This window comes from Mus caroli, chromosome 2 (genome assembly GCF_900094665.2).
Source record: "Mus caroli chromosome 2, CAROLI_EIJ_v1.1, whole genome shotgun sequence".
NCBI lineage: Eukaryota > Metazoa > Chordata > Mammalia > Rodentia > Muridae > Mus > Mus caroli.
Window position 1 is genome coordinate 1,712,912 of NC_034571.1, and position 27,995 is coordinate 1,740,906.

A 27,995-nucleotide genomic window follows, 5' to 3' on the forward strand; every position below is an offset into this window, starting at 1 on the left:
GGTGCTACTGTATTCTCCCAAATGTACTGTGGAGAAAAGACACAAAGGCAGGAGATGCCTGTGTCCATCTCGCCACACTTTGCACCCTAATCCCACTCCTAAGAAACAGGCAAATGGCAATTTCAGGAATGAAAAGGACATCTGCGTGGTGTGCGAACCTAAAAACAGCCAGAAAAGACAACAATTCTGCTCCCAAATAATCGGGAAAATGCGAACCTATTCCTAACCAAGTTTGCTCTGCTCAGCTTTCCAGAGAAGTCCTTCGAAGGGACGCACTCTGCACCAGCAATGCAGTACGAAGTCGGAAATCTGAAGTTACTTCATCAAGTGAAACCGCATCACCAATGTCAATTCAAGCACACAGGATTAGTCTGCCATGTTTACTTGGACATGGGAAGAACAAATGATATAACCGGGCAACATAAACTCTCCCTCCCCAAAATGCAGATCAAAGATTCAAGAAACTTCACAGAGCATTTGCATATTTCACTGGGACTCCAAGGAAATGCGGAGCTACGCTCAAACAATAGAATGAAGAAAAGATGGGAGTCACTGAGAATGGAGCGCGGGGTTAAGTTGGGTTTTCAATTGTCTCACTGGGGGCGACCTTGGCTCCTAAACTCTGCAAATTGTTCCCACGGTCACAGTCTCACTGCAGCAGAGATCCGGGAGCAGGTATTGCATCCCGTGGGTGATGCAGGGATCGCACCCGGCCAGGTTGTGCAAAAAACAAAAACACTCTGTTCCCTTCTCGCGGGACAGAGATGCGAAAGTAGATGGCCCCCATCACTCAAGGTTGCTGCCAGTGCTGCTCGCAACTTTTGAAATCAATCTACCCCCTCTTTTTTTTTTTCCCTTTTTTCTTTTGCATCATGCAACGGATGCCACCGTTCCTTGGGTTTGCAACCCCCCACCCCTCCCCCGAGACCAATCATTGCCGCGCTCGGGCCTCTGCACAGCGCCCCCGCCCCCTTCCCGGGCCGCACGCAGCCACCACCACCGCCGCTGCCACCGCCACCAGCAACCCGGAGCCGCTCCGGCCACCGGCCCGCCGCCTTAAAGGGAGGTGGCCGCTCTTAAAGGGACCCTCACGCGCCCGGCCGGCGGGAGCGCGGCGGCCCGGTTCCCGGAGGGCCGCGCCCAGCCTAGGCCGAGCTCCACGCGGCGTCCGAGCGCCCGGCCGTGCCGCCGCCACCGGGAGCAGCATTTTTTTTTTTTTTTTTTTTTAAATTCAGGCGACGCTTAAGGGAGCCCGGCGCGCCCGGTGCATTGTGGGAGCGCCGCGGCCCGTTTTCGGGAGGAGGCGGAGGGCGCAAAGCGAGCCGGTAAGCGGCGGGCCTGGCGAGGGGGGGCGAGGCAGCAGGCTTAAAGGGGAATAGCGGGCCGCAGGCCCGGCGCGGCCGTTGCAAATCCCCCTCCGGGCCGCCCGGGACGGCCGGGGAGCCGTGCACCGGGGCCCTTCGCGCGCCCTGCCTGGAGAGGGGCCGAGCCCAGGCTTTGGTGGGGCCGCTTTAAAAAAGAAGCGCCGCCCGCGCCGCTGCCTCCTCCGCCGTCGCCGCCGCGGCACGCGGGGCCGGGGTTGGGAGGGAGGAGCGGAGGGGGAGGGCGGCGGCGGCCACGCAGGGGTTAATCTTTTCGCCCGCCGACATTTTTGTGTGGCGGCGCGGACGGCGAGCCCGCGCGCGCGCGCGCTCCGCCTTAGCCGCCCGGTGTCCTGGCGCCGAGCCGCGGGCCTCCCCGCCCCCACTCGGCCCTCGCGTCCCTCCGGTCCCCGCCCGCGACGGTCCCCGCGGCAGCGGCGACGCGGGGCCTGCGGTGCGGCATGGCCCTGCTGGTGGCCTGCCCGCGGCAGCGGCACAAAGAACGCGGCCCGCGCCCGCCGTGCCTTTAAAGGCGGCAGCCTGAGACTTAAGGTGTCCCCTGAGAGTGGCATCCTCCGCGCCCGGCCCCATGGAGGGCTCGGGGTCCCAGCGCGCACGCCGCGGCGCCCGGGCCTGTGAGCACGCGCGGGGCCTGGGGGCTGGCGGGGAGGTAGGTGTGCTGCCCCACCGCACCCCGCGGCCCGAGCCCGCCTCCCGCGGGAGCGAAGGGGTTAAACGCGGCCTTTAAATATTCATGTCATTGTTTTAAAGGTGTAAACATGTGGCTTCCAGGTCGGACGCACTCCCTCTACCCAAAGCACACCCCAAATTCCATCCTTTTCAAATAGCTCGAGTTTCCTTTGAGGTCAAACCGTGTGACTTAGGTCTCCTTGCACTTGGGAGTTTTTTAACTGCTGAGTTTTCTTGATGTAAGGCGTTTTTAAACTTTCCTAACCAGAAAGTGTAGGGAAGATAAGGTAAAAGAAAGGTGCTCTTCGGAGTCCCTCTCCTGCCCTTTTGGTTGAGGCCGTGGGGATTGGAGGTAGGAAAATAGATTCTTTATAAAGGGAAGTGTTCCCGTTTTGTACCAGGTAGAGGTGAGGCAGGCACTTTTTGCAAAGTGAATGTGATTTTCCAAACCTTTCTTCGAAGGTGAATTTTAATTCGCACTTTTTCCAAACTGTTAAATGGCTTCAGAATGCCCATTTCGGAAACTTGCTTGGCTCACACTGCTCTGTAGAGAAGTTTGGTTTCTATGAGCGATGAGCGAAATCCGTGTCGGTAGTTTCCCGCTGAAATCATTGCTCATGTCATGTTTGTGATGACGGTTTGGATTACCGAATTTGGGCTTTGTGAAATTTAGTTTAAATGAGTGATGTGCTTCCTGGGGGATGGAAAACTCTATAAATGGGAATTATGTTCTCAATTATAAATTTTATGGGAGAAACCAACCCTAAAACGTAGGGTGTCTGTAATCCTATGCCCAATAAAGCATCAGTCAGAAAGTGTGTAAACCCCGGGACCACTTAACTGGGTTTTGAGTTAGATGCAACCAGAAGAGCTTGTGCGGAAATGCAGTGTGTGGTACCCAGTGCCATACGACTAGTGATCTCATGTGATACTGTTTCTTTTTGTAATGAACTAGTGGCTTTTGTCAATGGTGTGTGTACTGGTTTGTTAGGCAGGATGTTTGCTTTCTAGGAATGTTAAAAAACATCAGCGAACTTTGCAAGCACTCTCTTGAACTGTATTGTGTTTTACAGCCATGGGAAGCCTTGGGGGTTTTTGTTGGTTTTTAAGTAGTGTCTCCTTCAGTGACTTCTCCCATTAGTTTGGTACTGTGCTGTCTGGTTCAGAGGGAGACTTGTTTTTTAAAATTAGGATTTAGTATCTGGAAGAATTTCACAGGGAATGGTGGTACACACCTTTAATTCCAGCACTCAGGAGGCAAAGGCACTTTGAGGCCAGTCTCAATTAAAAAAAAAAAATTTTTTTTTTTTTCATGAGATGCATTTGTGTCCTCCTTTCTACAGTTTCTGGTGACTGTTTTATTTTTCTCTGTGAGAGAGCAAAAGACAGCCAGAGATTTTTCCAGGAAAGTCACTGTAGCTAGGATCTCTGCTTTCTAAAGCATAGAACTTTTAAGCTAATACATAGTGAATACCAACCAGTTCTCTTAGCCCTGCACCCTAGAACTACTAACTTCAGAGAGTTTACTGCCCAAGTGACAGGTGTCACGTGAGCTTCCCCTTGGAGCCACGGTTATGACCACGGTCACACTTTCCCGTCTTCCGTAGATTCCCCTGATGGCATTATTCGTTACTTCAGTTTACCCAGCACCCTAACTAACAAACTATTTCCCGGTGTGTGTCTCTGGTGTGTACTCATTCACTTGATTCTTGAGTCTTTTAACAATGACTTCTTTTTTATGTTTTGGTGGTACCTAGGTGGATCACAAGTAGAAAGCCCAGTGGATCTAGAGAGAGGGAGGGGAGGGGCTGAGCTGTGGAGAGTGCGGCCCCAGAACCATGTCTACTCGAGAGTCCTTTAACCCAGAGACTTATGAATTGGACAAGAGCTTCCGGCTAACCAGGTTTACTGAACTGAAAGGCACAGGCTGCAAAGTGCCCCAAGATGTCCTACAGAAACTGCTGGAATCTTTACAAGAGAACCACTTCCAAGAAGATGAGCAGTTTCTGGGAGCTGTTATGCCACGACTTGGTATGTACACCATCTTTTAACACCCAGAAATGTAGTCAACAGTCAACAACCAGATGGCCTCCTCTGTGTTGCTTCAACTCCTGAAGCTCTGTCAGAGGACTTCAGGATCCAGTGTGACTGTGTTTGGGGTTTTCTTTTTTTTTTTTTTTCCCCAATTTTTAAAATTTTTATTAGATATTTGCTTTATTTACATTTCAAATGCTATCCCCAAAGTCCCCCATACCCTCCCCCCGGCCTGCTCTTCTACCCACCCACTCCCACTTCTTGGCCCTGGTGTTCCCCTGTACTGGGGCATATAAAGTTTGCAAGACCAAGGGGCCTCTCTTCCCAATGATGGCCGACTAGGGCCTCTTCTGTTACCTATGCAGCTAGAGACACGAGCTCCGGGGGTACTGGTTAGTTCATATTGTTGTTCCACCTATAGGGTTGCAGACCCCTTTAGCTCCTTGGGTGCTTTCTCTATCTCCTCCATTGGGAGCCCTGTGTTCCATCTTATAGATGACTGTGAGCATCCACTTCTATATTTGCCAGGCACTGGCATAGCCTCACACAAGACAGCTATATCAGGGTCCCTTCAGCAAAGTCTTGCTGGCATATGCAATAGTGTCTGGGTTTGGTGGCTGATTATGGGATGGATCCCCGGGTGGGGCGGTCTCTGGATGGTCTATCCTTTCGTCTTAGCTCCAAACCAGTGTGACTGTTAATGTCACTTAAAGAAAGAATTTGAAAAGCATCAGGGCATGTGGTTGGCAGGTTTGATTTTTAGTTTGTTTGTTTTTTGGTTTGTTTTTTGGTTTTTCGAGACAGGGTTTCTCTGTATAGCCCTGGCTGTCCTGGAACTCACTCTGTAGACCAGGCTGGCCTCGAACTCAGAAATCCACCTGCCTCTGCCTCCCAAGTGCTAGGATTAAAGGCGGGCACTCACTGCCCGGCTCAGGTTTGAGATTATAGAGTATATTGTGACATCATTACCCTACAGTAGGGCATTTTTACTTTAATTTGGTGGTTAGCTGAGAACCAGCAGAGCTCCTTTCTGTCTTTTCTCTCAAATGGCCTCTACACTGCTGCGCTCTGCATTGCCCTAGTGAGGGGGTTGCCTTACGAATCCTAAGAACAGCTTTAAGGCCTTTGCAGGGCGTATGGGCTGAGGTTTTGAATGGGCCACACAGACTGTTGCCGACTGGGAACACTGGAGTAGAAGCCTGAACTGCTTACTGTTTGTCCCTTATAGAGAAAGTCCTAGTTCTGGTTTGCTTTTCTGTTGCTGTGATAAATACCATAACCAAATGCAACGTGGGGAGGAAAGGGTTTATTTAGCTTACAGATGTTTCCTCATCAAGGAAGCCAAGGAAGGGGAGTACTGTGTGCTGGCTTGTTCCCCCAGCTTGTTGTTGTTGTTGTTGTTGATCCCCCAGCTTTTTAAAGCAGCATAGGGCACCTGCTCAGGGATGACACTGCCCACAGTGGGCTGGGCCCTCCTTTATCAATTAGGCAGCAACCAAGAAAATGCCCACAGCTATGCCCACTAGGCCAGTTCTATGGAGGTAATTCCTTAATTGAATTTCTCTCTTCCTGACTGTCTAGATTTGTGTCATGTTGACAAAAACTAACGAGCATATTGTCAACCATGGCTATCTTTTTAATAGGATCCTGAACTTCCAAAAGATTTTTCCAGCATCAGATTAACCACATCTAAAAAGTCCCCAACTTGCCCACTCCAGGGGCATCAGGAAGTGATTTTGAAATCAAGTACTACAGTACAGTGCTGGATAATAGAAATATGTTTCACCGAGAGCCATCCTAGCTGAAGCTGAGTTTCTAGGTTCCGTGAGAGGCCTTGTCTTAAAAAATGAGGTGAAAGTAAGATTGGGAAGAAAGCAGATGTTGACTTCTGTGTCTGGGTGCGCATGTGTACATACAAAGGTATGTATGGATGCACAAAGGTGAAGAAAGTGCTTTGGGGAAGCAAAACAAAGAATTGAATTACCCAGCTACTGAGTGATTTTGGTCATACTTGGTTGGGAACTTTGTATTTCTGCTTTGTCCTTTATCGTTTCCTTCAGGCTAAATGTAATATTAACTGCCATTTCCTGTATGAGAATATGGTACAAATACTATCTAGGAGGTTATAATAACATCCAGGTAATTAGTATCAAAGTAGCTATCAATGAAATAGCTAGCAGTTCCATTTGTAGAACTTTCTCATGCAGAGAAATTCTATATGAGCCAGCATGGTGGTAGCACCATGCCTTGATAGCACACACGTCTTTATTCCCAGCACTTGGTAGACAGAGGCAGGTGGAGCTTTGTGAGTTAGAGACCAACCTGGTCTACACAGCGAATCTGGGATAGCCAGGGCATCAGTCACAGGGCTCAGGAATATACAGTGTTAAAGACTTCAGTAAGGTTCAGGTTTTGTGCTGTCTTGCAGTCTTGTTGATTAAGAATTCACGTCTTCCATCCTATGCTGGTTCTGATTCACAGCCATTTCAGTAACACTTCTTGATAGCATACACATAGTTTGGTTGGCAGTGTGGGTTTGCTGTCCTGTAGAATTCCTTCCTGCTCAAAGTCCTGCTCCTACACGACTAAACGCTTTTCTTTTCTCCTTTTATTTTTTGGGTGCTGGCAATGTCAATCTTGCCAGGCATTGGGATGGATACTTGCGTCATTCCTTTGAGGCATGGTGGTCTTTCCTTGGTTCAGACCACAGATTACATTTATCCTATCGTCGACGACCCGTATATGATGGTAAGTTTGTGTTTTTTTGTAATTGGAACTGCCTTATGCTTTGGTTGTGGTTTCGGCTGGGTTTATGTGTGCCTTTGGGTTTGGGTTTTATGTTTGGCTGTTGTGTTTTTCTACTTTTGCTGAATACACATTATATTACCGTTCCCTAAGTCCTGCCCTTGTGGGGCTGACCTGTCTCCTCTCACTTGACGTGGTGTGGAAAGCGGTCTGTCTGCTGCCTTTCTAGTGTGTGCAGAACACCTACCACCTGCTGCTTTGAGAGGATGCTAAGGGTCCATGGTGTTCTCTGCTTTCTTTCCTTGTACCTATCTCTCGGATGTTTGTAAAAGTCACTGTTCCTGGCTGTTTCTGGCTGTATTTCATAATAACACTGATTCTAAATGTTTCCTCCCACACAGTAGAGGAACTTGAGAATCTCATCACAATTGGACTCCCCCTGAGGCAGGGTTTCTCTGTGTAGCCCTGGCTTTCCTGGAACTGTCTATTTAGATCCTCACACTCAGAGATCTGCCTGCCTCTGCCTCCCAGTGCTGAGAATATAGCACCATGCCTGGTTTACTTTACAACTGGGCTTCTTGAACTTTTTCTATTCTTGTAAATGTCAGGGTAAGTTGGTTACCAGCTACCCAGCCACCTACATGCCCACTCACCACTGGATCATATGGCACTCTGAGATCTACCTGACCGTGGCATTCATGTTATAGCTGCCGAGGCAAGAGAGATGGCACAGCAAGGAAAAAGTACTTCCCCATGTAAGCAGGAAGACCCCAGTCTCCAAGTAAGAAGCTGGGTGTGGCTGCACACACCTATAGTACTACTCGTGCTTAAAAAAAACAGACAGGAAAATTCCTGGGACTTACTGGCCAGCCAGTCTGCCTAATTGTTGCTCCAGGTTCAATAAGAGATTTTGTCTTGAAATATATGGTAGAGTGACTGAGGAAAACACCTGACATCCACTTCTGTCCTCTCCAGCAATGCACATGCTAGCACTCTGCAGACTCATTTCCAGTCATTTGTTACATGCTACAGCCAGCAGCCTTTCTTCTGCCGAGTCTTTAACCAACCAAGAGAACACTGAAGGAATGGGAATATCCTACTTGCTTAAAAATGTCAGCTATCCTTCCTGGTTTGCAGGGACACTGGATCAAGCTTCACATGTAAGGATGTGGGCCATGGATAGGAAAATGAGTGCAGTATGAGTAGAGGTTATAGAACGTACATTCTCTGTAAAGGAGCACAAGTGGCAGAGGAGTTGCCCAGAGTCTGTCCTTGTCCAGCGTCTCTTAGAAGCATGTGAGAGTAGTTATTGCATGTCTGCCCCATGGCCCGAGACTCAGTCTCTAGGTTCCTCATTGACCAGGCTTGCAGAAGGCTGCAGGGAAGGCTGCCTGGGAGTCCCAAGAACACACACAGCAACTGAAAATGATGTGCTGTGTCCATGAGGGTTATCCCGTGTCAGAAGAAAACCCTGTTATGTGTCTCCACTATCTATAAAAGATAACTTAGACAGTGACAACTTAACATTTAAAAACCTTCCAGAGCAGTACTCTTTATTAGCACAGCCTATTGCATGTTGTTGAAACTCCTCATCAAGCAATAGAATTTACTGGGAAATGCTATTTCTTTTTGTTGTTGTTGTTGTTGTTGTTTTGTTTTGTTTTGTTTTCGAGACAGGGTTTATCTGTATAGTCCTGGCTGTCCTGGAACTCACTCTGTAGACCAGGCTGGCCTCGAACTCAGAGATCTGCCTGTCTCTGCCTCCCAAGTGCTGGGATTAAAGGCGTGTGCCACCACCGCCCGGCGGGAAATGCTATTTCAATTTTACTTCAGGCCTGTGTGTTTCTTATTTCTCCTACTTTTGTTTCCTATTTACTTCTTTCAACTTGAAACTGCAAAAGTTTCTGAATCCAACAATGTAAAAATCACCTTTCTGTAACCAGCAGAGGCAACACTGCTGTGGTCTGCTGAGTGCCAGCTTCCAAGGTTGCCTTGAAATGACTGCATCAGGCCTCTCTCCCAGACCATGGTGCTAACTAACTGCTTCTCTTCCTGATCCCCCACCCTGACCCATCTTGAGCTGGATCTCTGAATCTTAGATGGGAAAAAATGTGAACTCTTTATTTTCCTCTTGTGGGTGAGTGGGTGCCCGACAGGTCAGTGAAGTTGCCAGCTGAGAGTCATGTCCGGGAGCTGTCCTGCTGCAAACTCCCACTGTCTTAGAGTTTTGTATGCCTCATTTTTGGTTCTACAGATGGGGGAAAAAATCCCTGGCTTTTTCACATCTCTGCTCTCTTTCGTAGGGCAGGATAGCATGTGCCAATGTCCTCAGTGACCTCTATGCAATGGGTGTCACGGAGTGTGACAATATGCTGATGCTCCTTGGAGTCAGTAATAAAATGACTGACCGGGTAAGTCACAGATGCACGCTCGCCGGTTCCATTGTTTCGCATTTACAGACGGGACCTTCAGTATCACAGCTTTCCACTTTGGGGCATCCATCTGTAAATTCAAACGAGAGTACCTAGCCTCTTCTTCTCCCACCTGCTCCTCCTGAACTCTCTCTCTCTCTCTCTCTCTCTCTCTCTCTCTCTCTCTCTCTCTCTCTCTCGGTGGGGGTGTGGGTGTGAAGGAGAGACTTAATAAAGCCTAGCTATATTAACAGTCCCTTAGTGCCAGGCGTGTCAGGTTCAGAACCCATGACCCTCAGGGAGCGAGGAGTCTCTGCTCAGGGCAAGGCCCTCTCGCTTTCACATGCTCATGTTTCTGTTACTGCCTGGCACTCTGTTCTTTTACCTGTTCTTTGAACCAAGGATGAATTCCTATTTAGGTTATCTTTATTTATCTTCTTTTATGTGCATGAATATTTGCCAGCATGCACGTGAGTCCACTGCGTGTGTGCCTGGAACTGCAGCTAGAGATAGTTGTGAGCTGCCATGTGGGTGCTGAGCTCCAAATTTTTATGCATAATCTCAACCATTGAGCCATCTCTGTGACCCAGTTATTTAGTTTATGTTAGCAGGATGTGTTTTTATTTCTTTTCTCTTTCTGTATGCGCTCCCCAGTCAGTTTGTCGTGATTTACTGATAGAAAGCCCAGTTGTCTGTGGTCTTTTTTCCTAGCAGCTTGCACTTTAAGCAGTAGTTCTCACAGGAAGGGCTTCTCTGAGGATGGGTTACATCGAGTCTTCCCACTTCTTGGCAAACAAAATTCTTTTTGAAAACAGGGCTGTGTTTGTATGGTTAGCTTGTCTGGTGTCCTTCAGGACCAGCCAAGAGTTGGCCTCTAATAGTCAACCATGTCTGGGCCAGGCCTGTGAGCAAATGGCACATTATAACCCCTACCAGTTAAGAAACTGGGCTTCGCAGGGCAGTGGTGGCGCACGCCTTTAATCCTAGCACTTGGGAGGCAGAGGCAGACGGATTTCTGAGTTCGAGGCAGGCCTGGTATACATAGTGAGTTCCAGGACAGCCAAGGCTATTCAGAGAAACCCTGTCTCAAAAAAAAAAGAAAAGAAAAGAAAAGAAAAGAAAAAGAAAGGGAGGGAGGGAGGGAGGGAGGGAGAGAGAGAGAGAGAGAGAGAGAGAGAGAGAGAGAGAGAGAGAGAGAGAGAAACTGGGCTTCAGTGTTGACTTTGTATCGCAGAATACCCTTGCCAGCGTGCTTGCATCAGGAAACACACCCCTGCTTTATTGCACTCTACCCTGTCTGTCAGCTTCTCTAGAGGATTTTATCTCTTTATAACTGCAAATGTAGAGCCATCCTTTCTGGGGTTTGAACAGAATTCATGACTTTTCATCTCTGTCCTTTTAAACCCTAGGAGAGGGATAAAGTGATACCGCTAATTATACAGGGTTTTAAAGATGCGGCAGAGGAAGCGGGAACCTCTGTAACAGGTGGCCAAACGGTATTAAACCCCTGGATTGTTCTGGGAGGAGTTGCAACAACGGTCTGCCAGCCCAATGAATTTATCATGTAAGTTGGCTTTTGTTCATGTCGGAACCTGTTTTTTTCTCATCCTCTCTAAAAATAAGGTATATTAAGGTGTCATTCAGTTGCTGTACAAGTCACCCATTTAGAGTATACAGTTCAGTGGGTGAAACTCTCCCACTGGGGTTATCACTTGCTAATCCTTCAGATACATCTTGCTTGGTTTCACTTCCTGTATTGGCATAGTGTTTTTATTTTCATGCACCTTGTAGCATTTGTCAGTACTTTGATCCTATTCCTGAGCAAATTTAGACTTTGTAAATTTCTGGTGACAAAAACATGTAACATGTTATTCAGCATTTCATGTGTCTATTTTCTGGTTTGGTTTTTGAAACAAGGTATCACTTTGTATCTCATGCTGACCTCAAACTCATCCTCCTGCCTCACCTGCTCAGTCCAAGAGTTGTGGGTAAGGGCTGCCTCCACAGCTTTTCTGATTTGTTTGGTTTCTTGTACCTGGGCTTGAACACAGGTTGTTGTGTCTGCTAAGCAGGTACTGCACCATAAGCTCTACCTCTGTGTCAGCGTTTAAGTCTACAGTGGTTTTCTGAGTGCAGGCTTGAATGAGCATCATCCCGTCAGCACCCAGAATGTTGGCTTCCCTTACCCACGCCTGTCCTTATTTGCAGACATTTCTAGTTTGTCCTTCCCGCAGTGTTCTTTGTCTGTAAGGGCTGCCTGCTCTGAGCACTGTGATAAATGGAACAGTGCTCTGTAGGACACTTTGTACCTGGATTTACTCACTCTCATGTCATCAAGTTGTAGCACAAATCCATGGTTTTTTTTTTTTTTTTTTTTTTTTTTTTACTTTTTTGTTCTGTTTTATTTTTTTAAAGATTTGTTTATTTTATGTATATGAGTGAGTACACTGTAGCTTTCTTCAGACACACCACAAGAGGGCATCCTATCCATTACAGATGGTTGTGAGCCACCATGTGGTTGCTGGGATTTGAACTCTGGACCTTTGGAAGAGCAGTGGGGTGCTCTTACCCACTGAGCCATCTCACCAGCCCCCTTTGTTTTGTTTTTTAAGAGTGAGTTTCTCTATGTAGTCCTGGCTGTCCTGGAACTTTTTTCTGTATTTGAACTCACAGAGATCCATCTGCCTCCAGCTCCCATGTTTTGGGGTCAAAGGTGTATGCCACCACCACCACAGTACTTTGTTATGGCCTAGTAAGCTGTTGTCTGTACATACCACAAGTTTGTCTGTTGACTGGTGGACTTTTGAGTTGTCTTCTCCTATCACTATAAACCCCCTTCAAGTGCAGTTCTGTTTTGCTCCTCTGTGTATGTACAGACCCAAGTTCTCCACACCCCTCTGGAAGTTGTTTATGATGCCATTCTCCTGCTGCTCAGAACCAGTATAGTGGGACCTGCCTACGCAGGTGCCATCCCATGTGGCTCTGGCTTGTGTCTCCTTCATCAGGAGTGGTGGCAAGCATCTCGTCTTACAGCTTTGTTTGGGGTGAGAAAACATTTCTCTGTATTCTTTAGAGATGGATTTCAACATCGATTGTCACTTTCCATGTTTGATGTTCAGAGAGGCACCCTGTCCTTCACTTATTTGGTTTAGATTGATTGATTGATTGATTGATTGATTGATTGATTGATTTCTGTGGTGGGGAACCACTTGAAGGAGCTGGTTCTTCTCTCCTGGGGAGTCCTAGGAAATTGAGCCCAGGTCCAGAGAGTTGATGGCAACCACCCTCTAAGCCATCGGCTGACCCTCAGTTCAGTTCTTAATTAGTAACTGGCAGGTAGTATGTTGACCTGAGTCAGAATGAAAAAGATGTAAAAAGGATCTACAGTGCAGTGGTCGTGATCTGTGTAGAGGCTCAAGTTTCCCGCCAGACTCCCCTCCTGTTTTGTGTATTTGCTGTTGGTGTTTCAATTATGTTTGGTTATTTTGATGCTGTAACTAATGTTCCAGGCATGACCTTGGAGCTGGTCATTGGGACTAGTTCTAAGAATCCCTAGGTCAGGTGGGGTGTGTCAGTAATGCTGAGAGCCTGCCTGTCATAAAGGCTCTGCCAGGTTCCACTCCACAGTAGTGAACAGACAGGCCAGATACCCAGATGGCGATTGCCTGGGTTTGCAGACCTGACCTCTGCTCTTCTGCTTTGTGGGTTTTGCTTGCTTGCTTGCTTGCTTTTCCATAATAGGGAGTTGAACCCCAGACCTGAGTGTGGGAGGCAGTGGCTCTGCCATTGGCTACATCCTCAGATCTCTACACATCACACCACCCCCATCTCTCCCTTTAACTTGTTCCTTAGGGCTGCCATGTCAAACAGGCTTGGACCTCCCTGCCCTAGTCGCCCAGGCAGCTGAGGTGACAAGTGAGAAGCACCATGATCTTGTTCAGAAGAGAGAGGTTGAGCACATTGTTCATGGTTAGCCATCTTTTCCTTAGTGGAAGCTCCTTTTAGTCCAGTAGCTGATGGCCTGCCCAGTAAGCACCCTGCATCTATTTGGGGCAAGCATGAGGACCTGAGTTCTATCTCTAGCAGCCACTTAAAAGCTAGTTATTGGCAGTGCTCACCTGTATTCCCATCAGGGGAGACAGACACAGTCAAGTCCCTGGAGCTCACTAGCCAAAATGGTAAGTCCTGGGCCCAGTGAGAGACCTTATTTCAAAAACTAAGCTGGAAAATATCAAAGATAATGCCCAATATTGACTTCTGGCTTCTACCTAACCCACATACATGTGTGTTCACACACACACACAGAGGAAAGGAAGAATTGTTGTAAAACATTTATTTTAAACCAGACTCCCTGTCTGCCTCTTAGTTAGTTTGATCAGAACATGCTCTTTTCTCTTCTGCAGGCCAGATAATGCAGTACCTGGGGATGTGCTGGTATTGACAAAGCCCCTGGGGACACAGGTTGCAGTCGCTGTGCACCAGTGGCTGGACATTGTAAGTAAAAGCAGCTCAGGACTGGGCTGGGCTGAGAGTGGGGTGGGTGCGACGCTTAGCTCTCACAGTTGTTGCTCTTTAGTTTCAGAGTGCTTTGTGTTTTGTTTTGTTTGAAATGGGGGGGGGGGGCTTGTAAAGTGAAAACTTTAAATTTCACCTCTATAAAGTTATCGGTAAAGTCCTTAGGTGAATTATCCATATTCTCATAAATGAAAATTTAACCATATAGTGTTTAAAGGACATGAGTCCCAGCTTGAGGAATCAGGTCAGGTGTTGACATAATTGTCATGGAGTTTGGGTTTTTTTTTTTTTGGTTTTTTGTTTGTTTAATTTTTATTTACTTATTTTATGTATATAAGTTACACTGTTGCTATTTTCACACACCCCACAAGAGGGCATCAGATCCCATTACAGATGGTTGTGAGCCACCATGTGGTTGTTGGGAATTGAACTCAGGGCCTCTAGAAGAGGAGTCAGTGCTCTTAACCGCTGAGCCATCTCTGCAGCCGCGGAGTTGGGGGTTATTGTGATATGTTCGTATTGTCTTTAAATTGATCAATAGTGAAGGACATACAGATGTAGCATGTGTGGTGGAGGACAGACAGGAGGGTATGTTTCCTAAGCACTGACCCACTGCCGCGTCTCCCTAACAGTCCACAGTGACTAGGATCTTGTCATGCCCTCATGTATCATGGCGGGTTTAGTTTCTACAACTATTGTCTGAAACTTACCAGTCTTGAGGAACAGTTGGAAAAAATTATAAAGACTTATATTACTTATTGGCTGTTTATCGTGACTTGATGTAGCCAGTAAGAACCCTTGGAACTGGAGAGGGGGTCTCAGCAGCTGAGAGCACAGACTGCACTGCCAGGGAGCCTGGCTTCTCTTCTCCCTTCCATGTAGTGGCTAACAAAAGTCTGTAACTCCAGTTCCAGGGGATCCAGTGCCTGCTTTTGGCCATTCTGGACACTCCATGTATATGGTGCATAGACATACATACCTATAGGCACAACATCCAGATACATAATATATAAAAAATTCTCACTGGGCAGGAGTGATGCATGGCTTTAATTCTGGCACTCAGAAGGCAGAGGCAGGCGGATCTCTGTGAGTTCAAGGCCATCATGGTCTATAGAACAAGTTCCAGAACAGCGAGAGCTACACAAAGATACCCTGTCTTGGAAAATAAAATAAAATCTTAAAAATGGCTATATTATTTACTTACTTTCCCTCCTTCCTCAGTAATGTGAAGCAGTCTGGGAAGTTGCTGCGGGGGCAGTCTACAGAGGTGTTGTCTAGTCTAGTATGGCTAGGTAGCCTGCACTCTCTCCACTTCTGCTTCACACATCATTGCTTTATTATTGATTTTTGGCAAATGTTCAGAATTTTTAAAAGCAAGTTCCAAATGCAGTGTAATAGCATAATGTTTGTTTCTTTAATAAAGGTTAGAGGCGTTGTCATATAGTTTTAGAATCTATCGTCTGAGGATCCTGGGTTTTGACAGGCAAAGAATGATAGATACAGATATCAGAGTGGGTGTTACTTCTGAGAGTGCTGGGAAGAATGGGATTAAGGGTAGATCAAGTTATTCCTAATGTCTAACAGTGGCTGGGAAGTATTGGGTTTTGTGATACTAGGGACCAAGCTCAGCCTCACATATGTTACGCAAGTTCTGACCTCAGCACCTCGGGTTTTGTTTATATAGTGTTCAAAACACGTAAGTGAAGATGCATGCATCATAGAGCAATTAGTGGTCTGTGGCTCTGTGTAACATGAGCCTTTATATCATGACGCTAGCTTCCTTCAAAATCAGACAGAGGCCTTTTGTCCTTTGAATGACAACTTTATTTGCTCACCCAAATCTGTCCTCAGCATGGACAGCTGAAGATTTCACATCTGTTTGTATCAAAATCGCTTCCCTGCAAGAGTCAGTTAAAGTGGAAAAGGTATAATGTAAAAACAGTGCCATCAGCGTAGTAGAGAAGATGGGAAGGGAACCAAGGACATGAGAAATTCTCTTCTGTTCTTCTTGTAGAACTCAAGGCTTTGTGAATACTCAGCAGGCTCTTGCCTGACATCTCAACCCTTGGAAACAGTGTTAATTACACCTGCCAGATGAGAGCAGGGTGCAGCTGTGTGCCCGTTAGGTGTACATACCCAACAAGCTAGGATATTTACTACAGAAATGTGGGATAAGCCGAAGACAGAATGATAGGTCCCCTGAAAAAACACTAACCACGGAAGAGTATCGACTTAAAACACTTCTATGTCTTGACAACTAGGTAAATAAAATTCCCAGTGACTAGGGTGTGGCTCAGTGGTACAGGAGATGCTGGATATGCGTGGGACCTTGGGCTTGATCACCGGCAATATGTACATACATCAACATGCCGAGTCCTGGAAGATGGCTAGGGAAAGTATTCATTTTGCACATGGTTAGAAGTAAATATGAATCACGTTTTCTTTTTCTCTCTCTCTCTCACCTGTGTTCCTACGGCTAGCCTGAAAAATGGAATAAAATTAAGCTAGTGGTCACCCAAGAAGACGTAGAGTTGGCATACCAAGAGGCAATGATGAACATGGCCCGGCTCAACAGGACAGGTATGGGGCAGAAGCTGCTGTGCTCAGGGCTTAGCAAAGGCTGAGAAAGGGAGTAATAGATGGGAACTTGAGGACATCGGCTGCATCCAGCTTTTGTGCATAGTGGGGTTTTTTGTTTTTGTTTTTCCCTCAAGTCTTCAGTCATACAAAATAAGGAAATTGAGGCCAGGAGAAGAACGTGACAGGTGACTACACTCCTCCTCTTGGTGTCTACTTTTGTTCCATAGGTTACTGCTGGGAATCTGTAGGCAGGTAGTGTTTTCATTTACAGTTTCATTTATGACAGCTTTTCAACTTGTTAATGTCAAAATGACCTCAGTTGATTGAACCCTGTCGAGAGTTAAGGAGAACCTACATATGACATGTTCTCGGTAAAAAAGTGTTAAATGTGGCTTATATTAGATACTCCTCACTATAATGTGTGCATGTGCCTTCCTCCTCCTTCAAGCTAGTTGTCGGAGTGTGCTTACGAGTCCCACTGGGTGGGCTGGAGAGATGGCTCTGCAGTTAGGAGGGCTGCCTGCTTGCAGAGCCTCAGAGTGGGTGGTTGACCGTCAGGAGCACTTGGCATCATGTGCACATTCACACAGGCATGGACATAATTTAGAAATAATTTCTAGTTAATTTTTTAAAAACGTAGTAGAAACAGTTTGCCCTTTCAATTGTGAAATGGACTCTTAGCTACTTTTCTGTTGCTGTGACAAAACACTATATCCATACATACAGTTTCACAGGGTGAGTCTGTTTACTGTCATGGCAGGGAGCCTGTTGCAGTACCTGAGAGCTTACATCCTTATCCACGAGCAGGCGTGAGACAGGGATAGCACACACTGAGAATGGTGTGGGCTTTTGAAACCTTGATGCTCATTCTGGTGACACACCTCCTCCAACAATCCTTCCCAAAACAGTTCCACCTACCTGCGACCAATATTTGAGTGGATGAGCCTGTGGTAGCCATTGCTCTTTCCAACTTCTGCACAGGCTTTAAAGCCTAACTTTAAAGGAGTTAAGAAATAGTGGCTTGCTTTACTTGAATGGAGAGATATAAACAATCTTACTGTGTAGGATTGTTTTTCTTTTTGGTTATGTAAAACAAAGTCACAAATCAGGTGCTAGATAGTAGTCAAATCTTTTATATATGTGTATGCATGTGTGTGTTTGTGTAGGTGGGTGCATCTGTGTGTGTGTTTGTGTAGGTGGGTGCATGCGTGTGTGTAGAGAGGGCAAAAGTCAATGTTCCGTATCCTTCACCTTGTTTTTTAACATGGGGGTCACTGACCTGGAGCTCACGCATAGGCTAGGCTGCAGGCCAGCAAGCCCTGGGTACCCACTTGTCTATGCCTCCTCAGCATGTGGCACCGTGTCCAGGTTTTTGACTTGGGTCCTGTGGATTGAATCTGTATTTTTACTGACTGATTCAATCCATACTTTCTCCCTGGCCCTAAGTATTGTCTTAGCTGTAGTAAAATAGCTTCTTTGGCCATATATAAAATATGTGTAAATAAGAGATGTAAATAAATTGCTCTGGCTGAGCAGGTTTTGCCTATAGGTATCATAATGTGTCAAGGAAAGCCAATCCTAAAGCCAGCTGTTCATTACAAGACAAAGCATTTGGAAACTGAATTTAGATGTACCATGGAGTGTCATTTGTGTATTTAACTGGTCATAAGAATTTTCCCACTTTGTGTTATTTGTGTCAAATAACACAAAGATGTCCCAGCTACTCATGGTAAGACCCTTCAAACTGGATCTAAGTTTGTACATTCAGGGTATTGAGTTAGCTAGGACAATTGTTATATACCATGTTGGCAGTGGCTCTCCTCTTGTTCAACTTTCCATGCTTCCGATTGGGTGCCTCCATTCCTGTGTACAGTGTGTACCGTCAGACCTCCCCTCCCCGCCTCACCTCCCCTGTCCCTCACACACTGTGATCAAATTACAACCAAGATTACTCTTAGCAGGGTGGTGGTAGCGCAAGCCTTTAATCCCAGCACTTGGAAGGCAGAGACAGGTGGATTTCTGAGTTCGAGGCCAGCCTGGTCTACAAAGTGAGTTCCAGGACAGCCAGGGCTACACAGAGAAACCCTGTCTCGAAAAACAAAGAAAAAAAAAGACTATGCTTAGGGATTATGGCCTACTAATAAGCCTGTCACTTGCCACATGGCAGTTGTGAGAATAGCCATGAGAGCTTAGCTGTTTTTCTGTAATACGAAGAGTAAGCTATTCCTGGGGAACTAGCATCCTAAAGACAGTGGATTATCGTATAGCTTTAGCTAACTAGTGACTCCCAGATATCAGCCCACCTCTGTCTCAGATCTGGGATTAAAAGTGTGCACCACTATGTCCCACCTTCCTCTTCTAACAATGAGTCTCCAAAGTTGTTTTGTTTCGTTTTGTTTTGTTTTTTTACCTCAAATCATATAGCCTGGACTGGCCTCCATAGCCCTTGGCATGTTCTCTAAAGATGGCTTCTCTTCTGAGCCATCTCTCCAGCCCCTACTTTAAGCATCATATACTCTTTTATTTGATGTTCACACTATTTAATATTTTATAGTTAAGCAGGGACCTCTCTTGGGTCTTTTAGAAGCCCTAAGCACTGTCTCTAGAGTGTTTTAGTTGGTTTACACTGTTCTCCTCCCCGCCGCTCAGTCCCCACCATTGAGAATTCGCCTGTGTGAATGTGGGTATGTGTATGCTTGGGAACTTAGGTGAAAGTCAGGGAAGGTTAGGACACTTTCCATTGGTCTTCACCTACAACTTTGTGTGACACAGGTCACTCCTCTGTGTTCACTCCTCTGTGTGCCGGATCTATGAACTTCTGGGAGATTCTCCTGTCCCCACCTCACCTTAGGAATGCTAGAAATTCAGAAATGCGGATGCTGCGTAGGCCTGTGTCCATTCTGGGGGTCTGAACAGGGGCCTTGTTTGCATGGCAGGGGCTTTACCCACTGAACCATTTCTCCAGCTACTACTGTTGTGATTGGCTGGGTAGAGAATTGCTACATTTGGCAGTAGAACACAGCTAAGCCGGTGCTGAACAAGCAGACATGCCAAGCCAACACATTATGATTATGACATAGCTTATGACACAGCCTAAGCATAGACTCTGTCATTCATACACATTAACTCAGAGAGAACAAGAAGGCCCAAGTCTCTTATGAAAGAGGCTCAGAGGTCAAAGCCTGCCTGGGTGTAAAGTTGTTTATTGCCAGCCTGGGCAAAGTACCTGGAAGGGAAAAACGGATGGGATTGTATGCTTCTGAGAGAGAAGGGTTTGTTGTTGTTTTAACTTTCTTCTTTTTTTAAAAATTTTTATTAGATATTTTCTTCATTTACATTTCAAATGCTATCCCGAAAGTCCCCCATACCCTCCCCCTGCCCTGCTCCCCTACCCACCCACTCCCACTTCTTGGCCCTGGTGTTCCCCTGTACTGGGGCATATAAAGTTTGCAAGACCAAGGGGCCTCTCTTCCCAATGATGGCCGACTAGGCCATCTTCTGCTACATATGCAGCTAGAGTCACTAGCTCTGGGGGTTCTGGTAGTTCATATTGTTGTTCCACCTATAGGGTTGCAGGCCCCTTCAGCTCCTTGGGTACTTTCTCTAGCTCCTACATTGGGGACCCTGTGTTCCATCCTATAGATGACTGTGAGCATCCACTTCTGTGTTTGCCAGGCACTGGCATAGCCTCTCAAGAGACAGCTATATTTCCGCAAAATCTTGCTGGCATATGCAATAGTGTCTGGGTTTGGTGGCTGATTATGGGATGAATCACCAGGTGGGGTAGTCTCTGGATGGTTCATCCTTTCATTTTAGCTCCAAACTTTGTCTCTGTAACTCTTTCCATGGGTATTTTGTTCTCTATTCTAAGGAGGAATGAAGTATCCATGCATTGGTCTTCCTTCTTCTTGATTTTCTTATGTTTTGCAAATTGTGTCTTGGGTATTCTAAGTTTCTGGGCTAATATGCACTTATCAGTGAGTGCATATCAAGTGGCTTCTTTTGTGATTGGGTTACCTCACTCAGGATGATATCCTCCAGATACATCCATTTTGTTTTAATTTTCAGTACAGTGTATTTATGTCACATTGTTCCCCTCCTTAGAAAAGGTTAAACCAATACAGATGAGTAGAGCAACAACACCCCTGACAATTGCCTCTTGTATCTGCCTGATTTCTGTTGGAATGAGTACTTTTCTTTTAATGTTTGAGTTTTGCTTTGGGATTTTTTTTTAACCTATTGTCCTACTACAATAAATCTCTTGTTGGTGGAAATTGTTGTAGAAAATGCTATTACAATTCCACAAAATATTTGATTTACTTCTTCACAGAGGAGGGAAACATTCCAGTGTGTAAAGGTAAAGATAGCCTTGCAGTCATGACAGCTCTGATGCATAACTGACACTGAGTCCTGCAGGCAGCGCCTACCAGCACTGCTGCTGAAACATCTGGGAGTTGGGACTGCATGGTACTTGAAAGGCCTAGCTAAGTTTCAGTGCATAGCAGTTGTACATGATTTCATATTTATGTAATAGAATGAAGTGTACTCGTATTGTACAGCTGTGGAATGTGTCTTACATTTTTCATGTATGCCTCATTTGTTTAGAGCATAGATATCTTTTTAGAAATCTTATTCTAACTGAATAAGGCAAAATGAATACTGTAACTGAAAATATTTCATAGATCTTTGTCATGTTTCTCTTTAAAAAAAAACTATTAAAAAAACAGCTTATGGTAAATTATATTGCTCCTGATTACACAAAACTTTGTGATTATTTGAAAATAATTTTATATTTCTTTAAAAATACCAGCAAAGGGGCTGGAGAGATGGCTCACTGGATAAGAGCACTGACTGCTCTTCCGAAGGTCCTGAGTTCAAATCCCAGCAATCACATGGTGGCTCACAACCATCTGTAATGAGATCTGACGCCCTCTTCTGGGGTGTCTGAAGTCAGCTACAGTGTACTTATGAATAATAATAAATGATACTTTGTGCTGGAGTGAACAGGGGTCCTGAGTTCAATACCCAGCAACCACATGATGGCTCACAACCATTTGCACAGCTACAGTGTATTCATATACATAGAACAAATAAATAAATCTTTTAAAAAAAAAAGCAAAAAAGAAGTATAGAAGAAAGTTCTGCATAGTCATCCACCCAGAACAGCTTGCATTGTGTGTTTAGGTCTTACCTAGTTCCCTGCAGCTTCCTGCTGTTGCCTTGCACGCGCCTGCCTACTTAGCCACTGCTTACTCAGTGACGGTGTGCTTCCATAGAATAAAGAAAGAACTCCTTAGGAGAGAAGGGAGGAGGGAACAAACAAACAAAGAAGAGCTGTGTTACCATAGGCACACTGACATCTGGCTGTGGAGCTGAGCCAGAGCAGCCGAGGCGAGGCAGGCTTTTCAGCAGGTGGTGCTGGAACAAGTGGATATCCATATGCAGCAATAAATACGAAGGCCTTTGTCTTTCCTGGAAAGTCACTCACAAAGCTATAGATCTGAGTCCACCAGACAACTAAAGGCCTCCAGGAGCGTGGCATAGAGGAAAGTTCAGGTGATAGTGAGTTTGGAGGTGACTTCTTAGATTAAAAAAAAGATGTAACAGAAGTCTTGTACTATCCAAAAGAAAACAAAGTGCACATAAAGGTGGGCTTTTCTCACGTCATGCCTCTGCCTCTCTCAGCTGCAGGCCTCATGCACACGTTCAATGCTCATGCAGCCACTGACATCACCGGCTTCGGGATTCTGGGCCACGCACAGAACCTGGCCAAGCAACAGAGGAACGAGGTGTCCTTCGTGATTCACAACCTTCCTGTGCTGGCGAAGATGGCCGCTGTGAGCAAAGCCTGCGGAAACATGTTCGGCCTAATGCATGGGACCTGCCCAGAGACGTCAGGTAAAAAAAAGGTGGGGGGGTGCTGTTCCCTGGCCTGAGGGTTCAATTCAGTGAGCCTGACACCCATGCCTTCCCCTGCTGGGAGTTTGCAGTCCCCTCCAGAGAGACTGAGATGCTGTTTTGAATCAAATGTACCTGTGTTCTCCTTTTTAATGGTGGTGTGGAAGATGGGAGCTCTGGAAAGACAGAACGAGTTTGATTCTCTGGAAACTTAATCCTTGAATTCCAGCAACACAGATAAGATTAAACAAACTGGCTTGTTGCCTTTGTGGGGTTTGTTTTGTTTTGTTTTGTTTAGCATTTAAATTTGGTGTTTAGCATGGCATTTCCACTCCTCAGGAAGCAGAGGCAGGATGGTTACAAGGCTGAGGCTGACCTCTATAACATAGAAAAGCCCAGTCGGTCTCAAAAAAAAAAAGAAAGAGTCAGGTGTGTCTTGCCATGCTTGTAGTCCTAGTGTTTAAGAGGCAGAGGCAAAAGGATGACTTCAAGTATGAGGTCAGCCCAAGCTAGAAACAGGAAGGAAATTTGGTATGTTTCTTTGTTTTGCAGAAAGTTAAGAGTCAAGACCAGTCCCAGATATCTTAAGTTTCAAATAAAGCTTAAAGCATCCTTCTTGGAGGAGCCCGTGCAGGGAACACAGTGAGAGGGGCCTTCTCTTGTCTGCATCTCCTAGTGTGGAGTCAAAGGTGGGACTTGGACCCCACACACCTTGTTCCTCTGTCATGCGGAGTGGAAGGTCTGTCCCGTGTGATTTTGACAGGCCATTTTCAGTTTGACCTTAGCTAGGTCGTTACAGTAACAGTTTGCCAACAGATGGTTTAACTCATTCCCAGAGTGTCAGCTTTGCTGGAGGCCCAGGAAGCTGCCCGCTCTCCTGGCCATACAGAGTAACTCTTCTCTTTCTTTTCCAGGAGGCCTGCTAATCTGTCTACCCCGTGAGCAAGCAGCTCGGTTCTGTGCAGAGATCAAGTCCCCCAAATACGGCGAAGGGCACCAAGCATGGATTATTGGGATAGTGGAGAAGGGCAACCGCACAGCCAGGATCATCGACAAGCCTCGGATTATTGAAGTCGCACCTCAAGTAGCCACGCAAAATGTGAACCCCACACCTGGTGCCACCTCCTAATCCAGACAGAGCTATTTGATTTTGTTTTTAAATAGATCTATTTCCTTTATCATCACTTCAATTAAAGACTCTAAGAACAACAAAATCTCATTGTGTCTACACATCTGGTGACCCTAGGTCGGTATAAATGAGTGGATGCAATTAATAAAATGAAATCCATGGCCGCCTTTTCCTGTTACATTAACTGAAGACGCACCCAACCTCCAGGCAGCTTCTAAGTTGAGAGTGATACTGTTATCCAATCCTGTTGATTCATTTTGAATCTTTAGCTGTGTGTCTCTTGCCGCATAGGCGCTCTCTAAAGGTGCTTTTCTGCCACACGGGCATTGCTGAGAGGAGTGCCACTAGCCTTCTGTGTCTTCTCCTTTCTGCCTCTCATCTCAGTCTGGTCTGTTTTCAAGTGTCTCAGTTGACATTCTAGAAAGACAGAATGGTAAGTGACATGATGGTCTCCCCGTAGTCAGAGGGTTGCGTGGCTCCTTCGAGTGTTTGATTTGTAAAGTTGAGTCTAATAACCTGAGGGACTTCTTATCCAGTAGCTCTCTCAGTTCAGTATGGCAGGTGCTTTGCTTGGCATGGGATGCACTTGGAACACAAAAAGGAAATGTTCTTTTAGAACAAACAAAGCTTGCCTGAGACTTGCAGTAATACCGTTAATGGTTCTTACTAATAGGGAAAAGGATACTTTTTCAGTGTTCTTTAGATGTTCCATAGCGCGACGAGGAACTGCCTTCCGATGCGGGCGTTCATGTATGATACTCATTTATATTCAATATCTAATTTACTTCGCAAATAATTTTTAAATATAATCAATACTAAGGACTGTTGTGTGGATGGTAGTGTTGAATACATTTTATATTTTGTATCGTGATTCCAGGCCTCTTGTTTAAAATCAGCAGCTCTTTAGCCCAAGTCCTAGCACATCTTGTCTTGGCACCCATACTTCTTTGTGCACGAATTCTGTGATTTGTGTTAAAAACCTGCATTGTCAACATTGCAGCTCCAACATAAAAGTTGTTATTCAAATAAATATTTAATTTTTTTAATTGCTCTTGTATAATCAGATGCCCTTTTTAGTATTATTTTAGAAGCATTTGGGAGGGTTTTGCCTAAAATACAATTTATTGGGGGAGACTAGATTTTTAGTTTTATAAACTTTTAAGTCTTTCATGGGACCTATATTTTCTTGAATTAAATTTTGTAGTTCTAGAACAAATAGGCAATCTACAAAGGTGTTATCTGTGTTTCTTAAAAACAGGCTTCCTTATCTTCCTTATCTGTTAAGCAGCTGGGGGATTCCCGTCTTTAAGCACAAGGGCACTGGGTCCTCAAACGCCTGACTTCAAAAGAGAAAAAGCACCAAGTCTTCAGGTTTCACAGGGCTTCCTACTAACAGGACAGGCCCCAAAGCTGAGCTTTGCAACCTCACCCAACCTCACTCCTCAAGGTGGAACACCAGAAAACCGCCACTGGACCAGTGGAACTGCGGAAGGAAGAGGCTGCCATGTGCTTGTGTCCCCAGGATCTCCTGTATATGCACCTCTTACTGGAACTGAAGCCACCAGAGTCTGGCCCCAACAGAGGAAGCTGTCACAGAAGGACACTAATTGGACACTATAGGAATCTATATGATGTTGGTCCTTGAAAGTATGCACCAGTGGTCTGCAAAATAAAACATGTTGGAACCCTCTGAGTGCAGAAACCATACTGTTGGACTTGCTTCTATTTTGTTTTGTTTTGTTTTGTTTTTTAAATAGGTGAAATTGGAGCTAACTCTGTGTGTTCTGTTCCCCAAAGCCACTACTTTTCTTGGAGGCAAGCCTGTTGGTAGGAAATTAGATGGTAAATGTTCTGAGCAAATTAAAGATTCATATAAGGAGAAAATGCCAGGGTCTTAAGAGATCCATGGATTCGTGATCTAGGAAAAGCCTTGTCTTGACTAGTGTTTTCAGGGTACTTGGAAACCGATGCATTAGAATCACCTGGGTGTTTGTGGAGGAGGCCTTTCTGCACTTTCCTGAGACCCAGAGTCAGTTCTGGCTGTGGAACCAGGTAATCCATCTCTAAAATGTACCCTGTAGGGCTTTGCATAATAACCCTTGAGAACTACTAATCTCAAAAGGAATGTTGGGAGAGGTAAAAAGTGGGGCTGTCGGGGGTCACTCTAGTCTTAGCCATTCCTCTTTATTTACTGTGGCTGTGTGTGTGTAAAGTTCCTTGACTCAAGTGACTGTCATTGTTTAATAAGTTTGGCAAAGTCTACGTGGGACTCTTAATGTGTCCAGTAGTCACTCTTAGCCGACTTCTGGTACCAGTCTAAAATTCCACCCTGGAGAGTGCTCCTAAAGGAGCTGCTGGTGTCAGACCCTCTCATAATTCGTTTAGCAGGTTATTTCCACAGGCTGGGTTGAAGCAACAACATTCTTGTTCTTTTTTGGCTCAGTATTTTGAAATATCTAAGTCTTCCAAATTCTGCATGAGTTGTAATGAATAAGTGGAAGTGTCTGATTGTTCTGATGCGTGAACGAGCGGCCCTTGCATCTGAGTTCAGCATTGCCTTTAAAATTGTTCTGTTTTGAGCTGTGTATGATGGCTCAGTGGGTACAGTGGCTTGTCTCACAAGCCTGAGCTCCATCTGTCTCCAGAACCCATGTGCAAAGAACAGTGACCTGCACGTACATCGTGTGGTATGTGTACTTACGCACCTAGCAATAAATACATTAATATTTCATTGTCAGAGTTCTAGATCTTCATTTTATTCTGTAGAAACAGAAATAATAGTTATACTAGTTTATTTTTACAGATGCTTAGCACAGGCAGGTGTTTGAGAGACCTAATGGTGCGCATGCACACACACAAACCCTGCTTGAACGCTCGTTTTCACATCTGACCAGGTGCTCACACAACATACTCTGCTTCCAACACTTACATATCCCGTTCTAATTAAGAATCCACATAAGGATTGTAGTCATGAAACATCAGAGGCCACAGTGAAAATCCAGAGTCCTTTTGAATGAGAGGAGTGGGTGGATTAGACCAGCCCTGGGTCAAGTAACAGGCAGCATTTCTAGGCATCCAGATATAGTCAAGAACCCCTGGAAGCCAAACTTGCTGTACAAGAGCACACTTGTGGTTTGTCTGGCGAGTGAGTATTGGGTACGTGGGTCTTAACCCTTCTCTGCACAGTTTCCTACTATGATAGACCTCACATATCAACACTGCTGGCTGGCACTGATGGTCCTTGCTAGGTTATGCTGCCGTTTAAGAGGTTAATGCCCAGGACAACAGCATTGTAACAAAGTCCAGCGTCTGTGGAGCTGGGTCTAGTGACAGGGCTGTAATCCCACATACTCAGGAGGCTGAAGCAAGAGGACCTCATGTTCAAAGTCTGCCTGGGCAACCTAATAAAGCTCTGCTTTGCTCTCCTCCAGCACAAAAGATCCTAAAAAGTCCGAGAGTATATAGCTCAGTGGTAGAGTATTTACCTAGCATTCACAAGGCCAAGGTTTAGTCCTCAGTACCAGCAAAAACCAAACTTGATGGAAACAAGATTAAACGTCACGAGTTTACTGTAATTACAGTGTGATTGTGGGACAAGGCTGATGCGGCCACCATTATTGTATTTCAGGAATAAAACATGTACGTAGAAATATATAGAATGTAATGTTTATCACCCAAGCATATTTTGCACACTTTTAAAGCAAAATTATATAAAATTTAATGTCTAGGATATATTCCTGGGTTTGGGTCCACTTTGAGAAATAAAACTATAATAGTTTAAACTTTCATGTCTCTGTTTACTAAGTGCTAATTTTTGTTTGAAGTGCAGTCAGCAATTTGAAAAAAAATCAGAAATGCATGCTTCTCACTCGTGAGGCTAATTCAACATACCCAGGCAGCTGTAGCAGCTGTAAACCTCACTGACCTTCATCCATCTTCTGCAAGTCCATCCAACCCAGTGCGGCTGCTTCCAGTGTTTTATACCACTTGAGAGTCCCGATAACTCTGAAAATGTAAGCATAAAAACATTTTTATGAAGAAATTAAAACCAGAACAGGTACTAGAAATGTCTGTTTTACCACCTTTCCTTTTGTTTTATATATGGATACATATATATATGCATATATATATATACTATATATATGCATATATATTATTACTAGTAACTGCATGCATGCACACATCATTGGAAGAGACACTTGCATAAGTGAATTGCTGATGTGGTTAGTGGGAGTGGGTAAAAATTTACCAGTATACAACATCCTTTTTTTTTTTTTAAGGTTTACTTATTTTATGTATATGAGTACACTGTCCCTGTCTTCAGACACACCAGAAGAGGGCACCAGATCCCATTACAGATGGTTATGAGCCACTATGTGGTTGCTGGAAATTGAACTTAGGACCTCTGGTAGAGCAGCCAGTGTTCTTAACGGCTGAGCCAGCTCTCCAGTTCCAGTTACAATGTCTTTATTCAGGTATTCAGATCATCCATATGCTCCTCCATATGCAGCCCTCAAGGCAGTGGTCCTGGGATGTGAAAGGAAAATGATGAGCATACCTGATGCTAACAGGGCTCCCGCCCTGATTTCCCTCAGTGATGAATGGGACAGAAGCAGAAGCTGAAAAAAATGC

At 45.4% G+C, this 27,995-nt stretch overlaps 1 protein-coding gene across 5 annotated transcripts; it reads left to right on the forward strand.

The window, feature by feature from the left end:
* The first annotated feature begins 1,000 nt into the window (after nt 1-1,000).
* Nucleotides 1,001-27,145, forward strand: Sephs1 (selenophosphate synthetase 1). Of its 5 annotated transcripts, none has more exons than XM_021153644.2 (9): nt 1,001-1,325; nt 3,809-4,082; nt 6,730-6,833; nt 9,134-9,241; nt 10,651-10,805; nt 13,645-13,735; nt 16,237-16,336; nt 22,022-22,234; nt 23,149-27,145. In XM_021153644.2, exons 2-9 carry the CDS (start codon nt 3,890-3,892, stop codon nt 23,361-23,363), a joined length of 1,179 nt encoding a protein of 392 aa, XP_021009303.1. In that variant the 5' UTR covers nt 1,001-1,325; nt 3,809-3,889; the 3' UTR covers nt 23,364-27,145. The 5 variants fall into 5 exon arrangements, with proteins under 5 accessions (XP_021009303.1, XP_021009309.1, XP_029329849.1 ...); XM_021153650.2 differs by lacking the exon at nt 1,001-1,325 and adding an exon at nt 1,680-2,031; XM_029473989.1 differs by lacking the exon at nt 1,001-1,325 and adding an exon at nt 2,077-2,403 and having other exon boundaries at nt 23,149-25,053.
* The last annotated feature ends 850 nt before the right edge of the window (nt 27,146-27,995 follow it).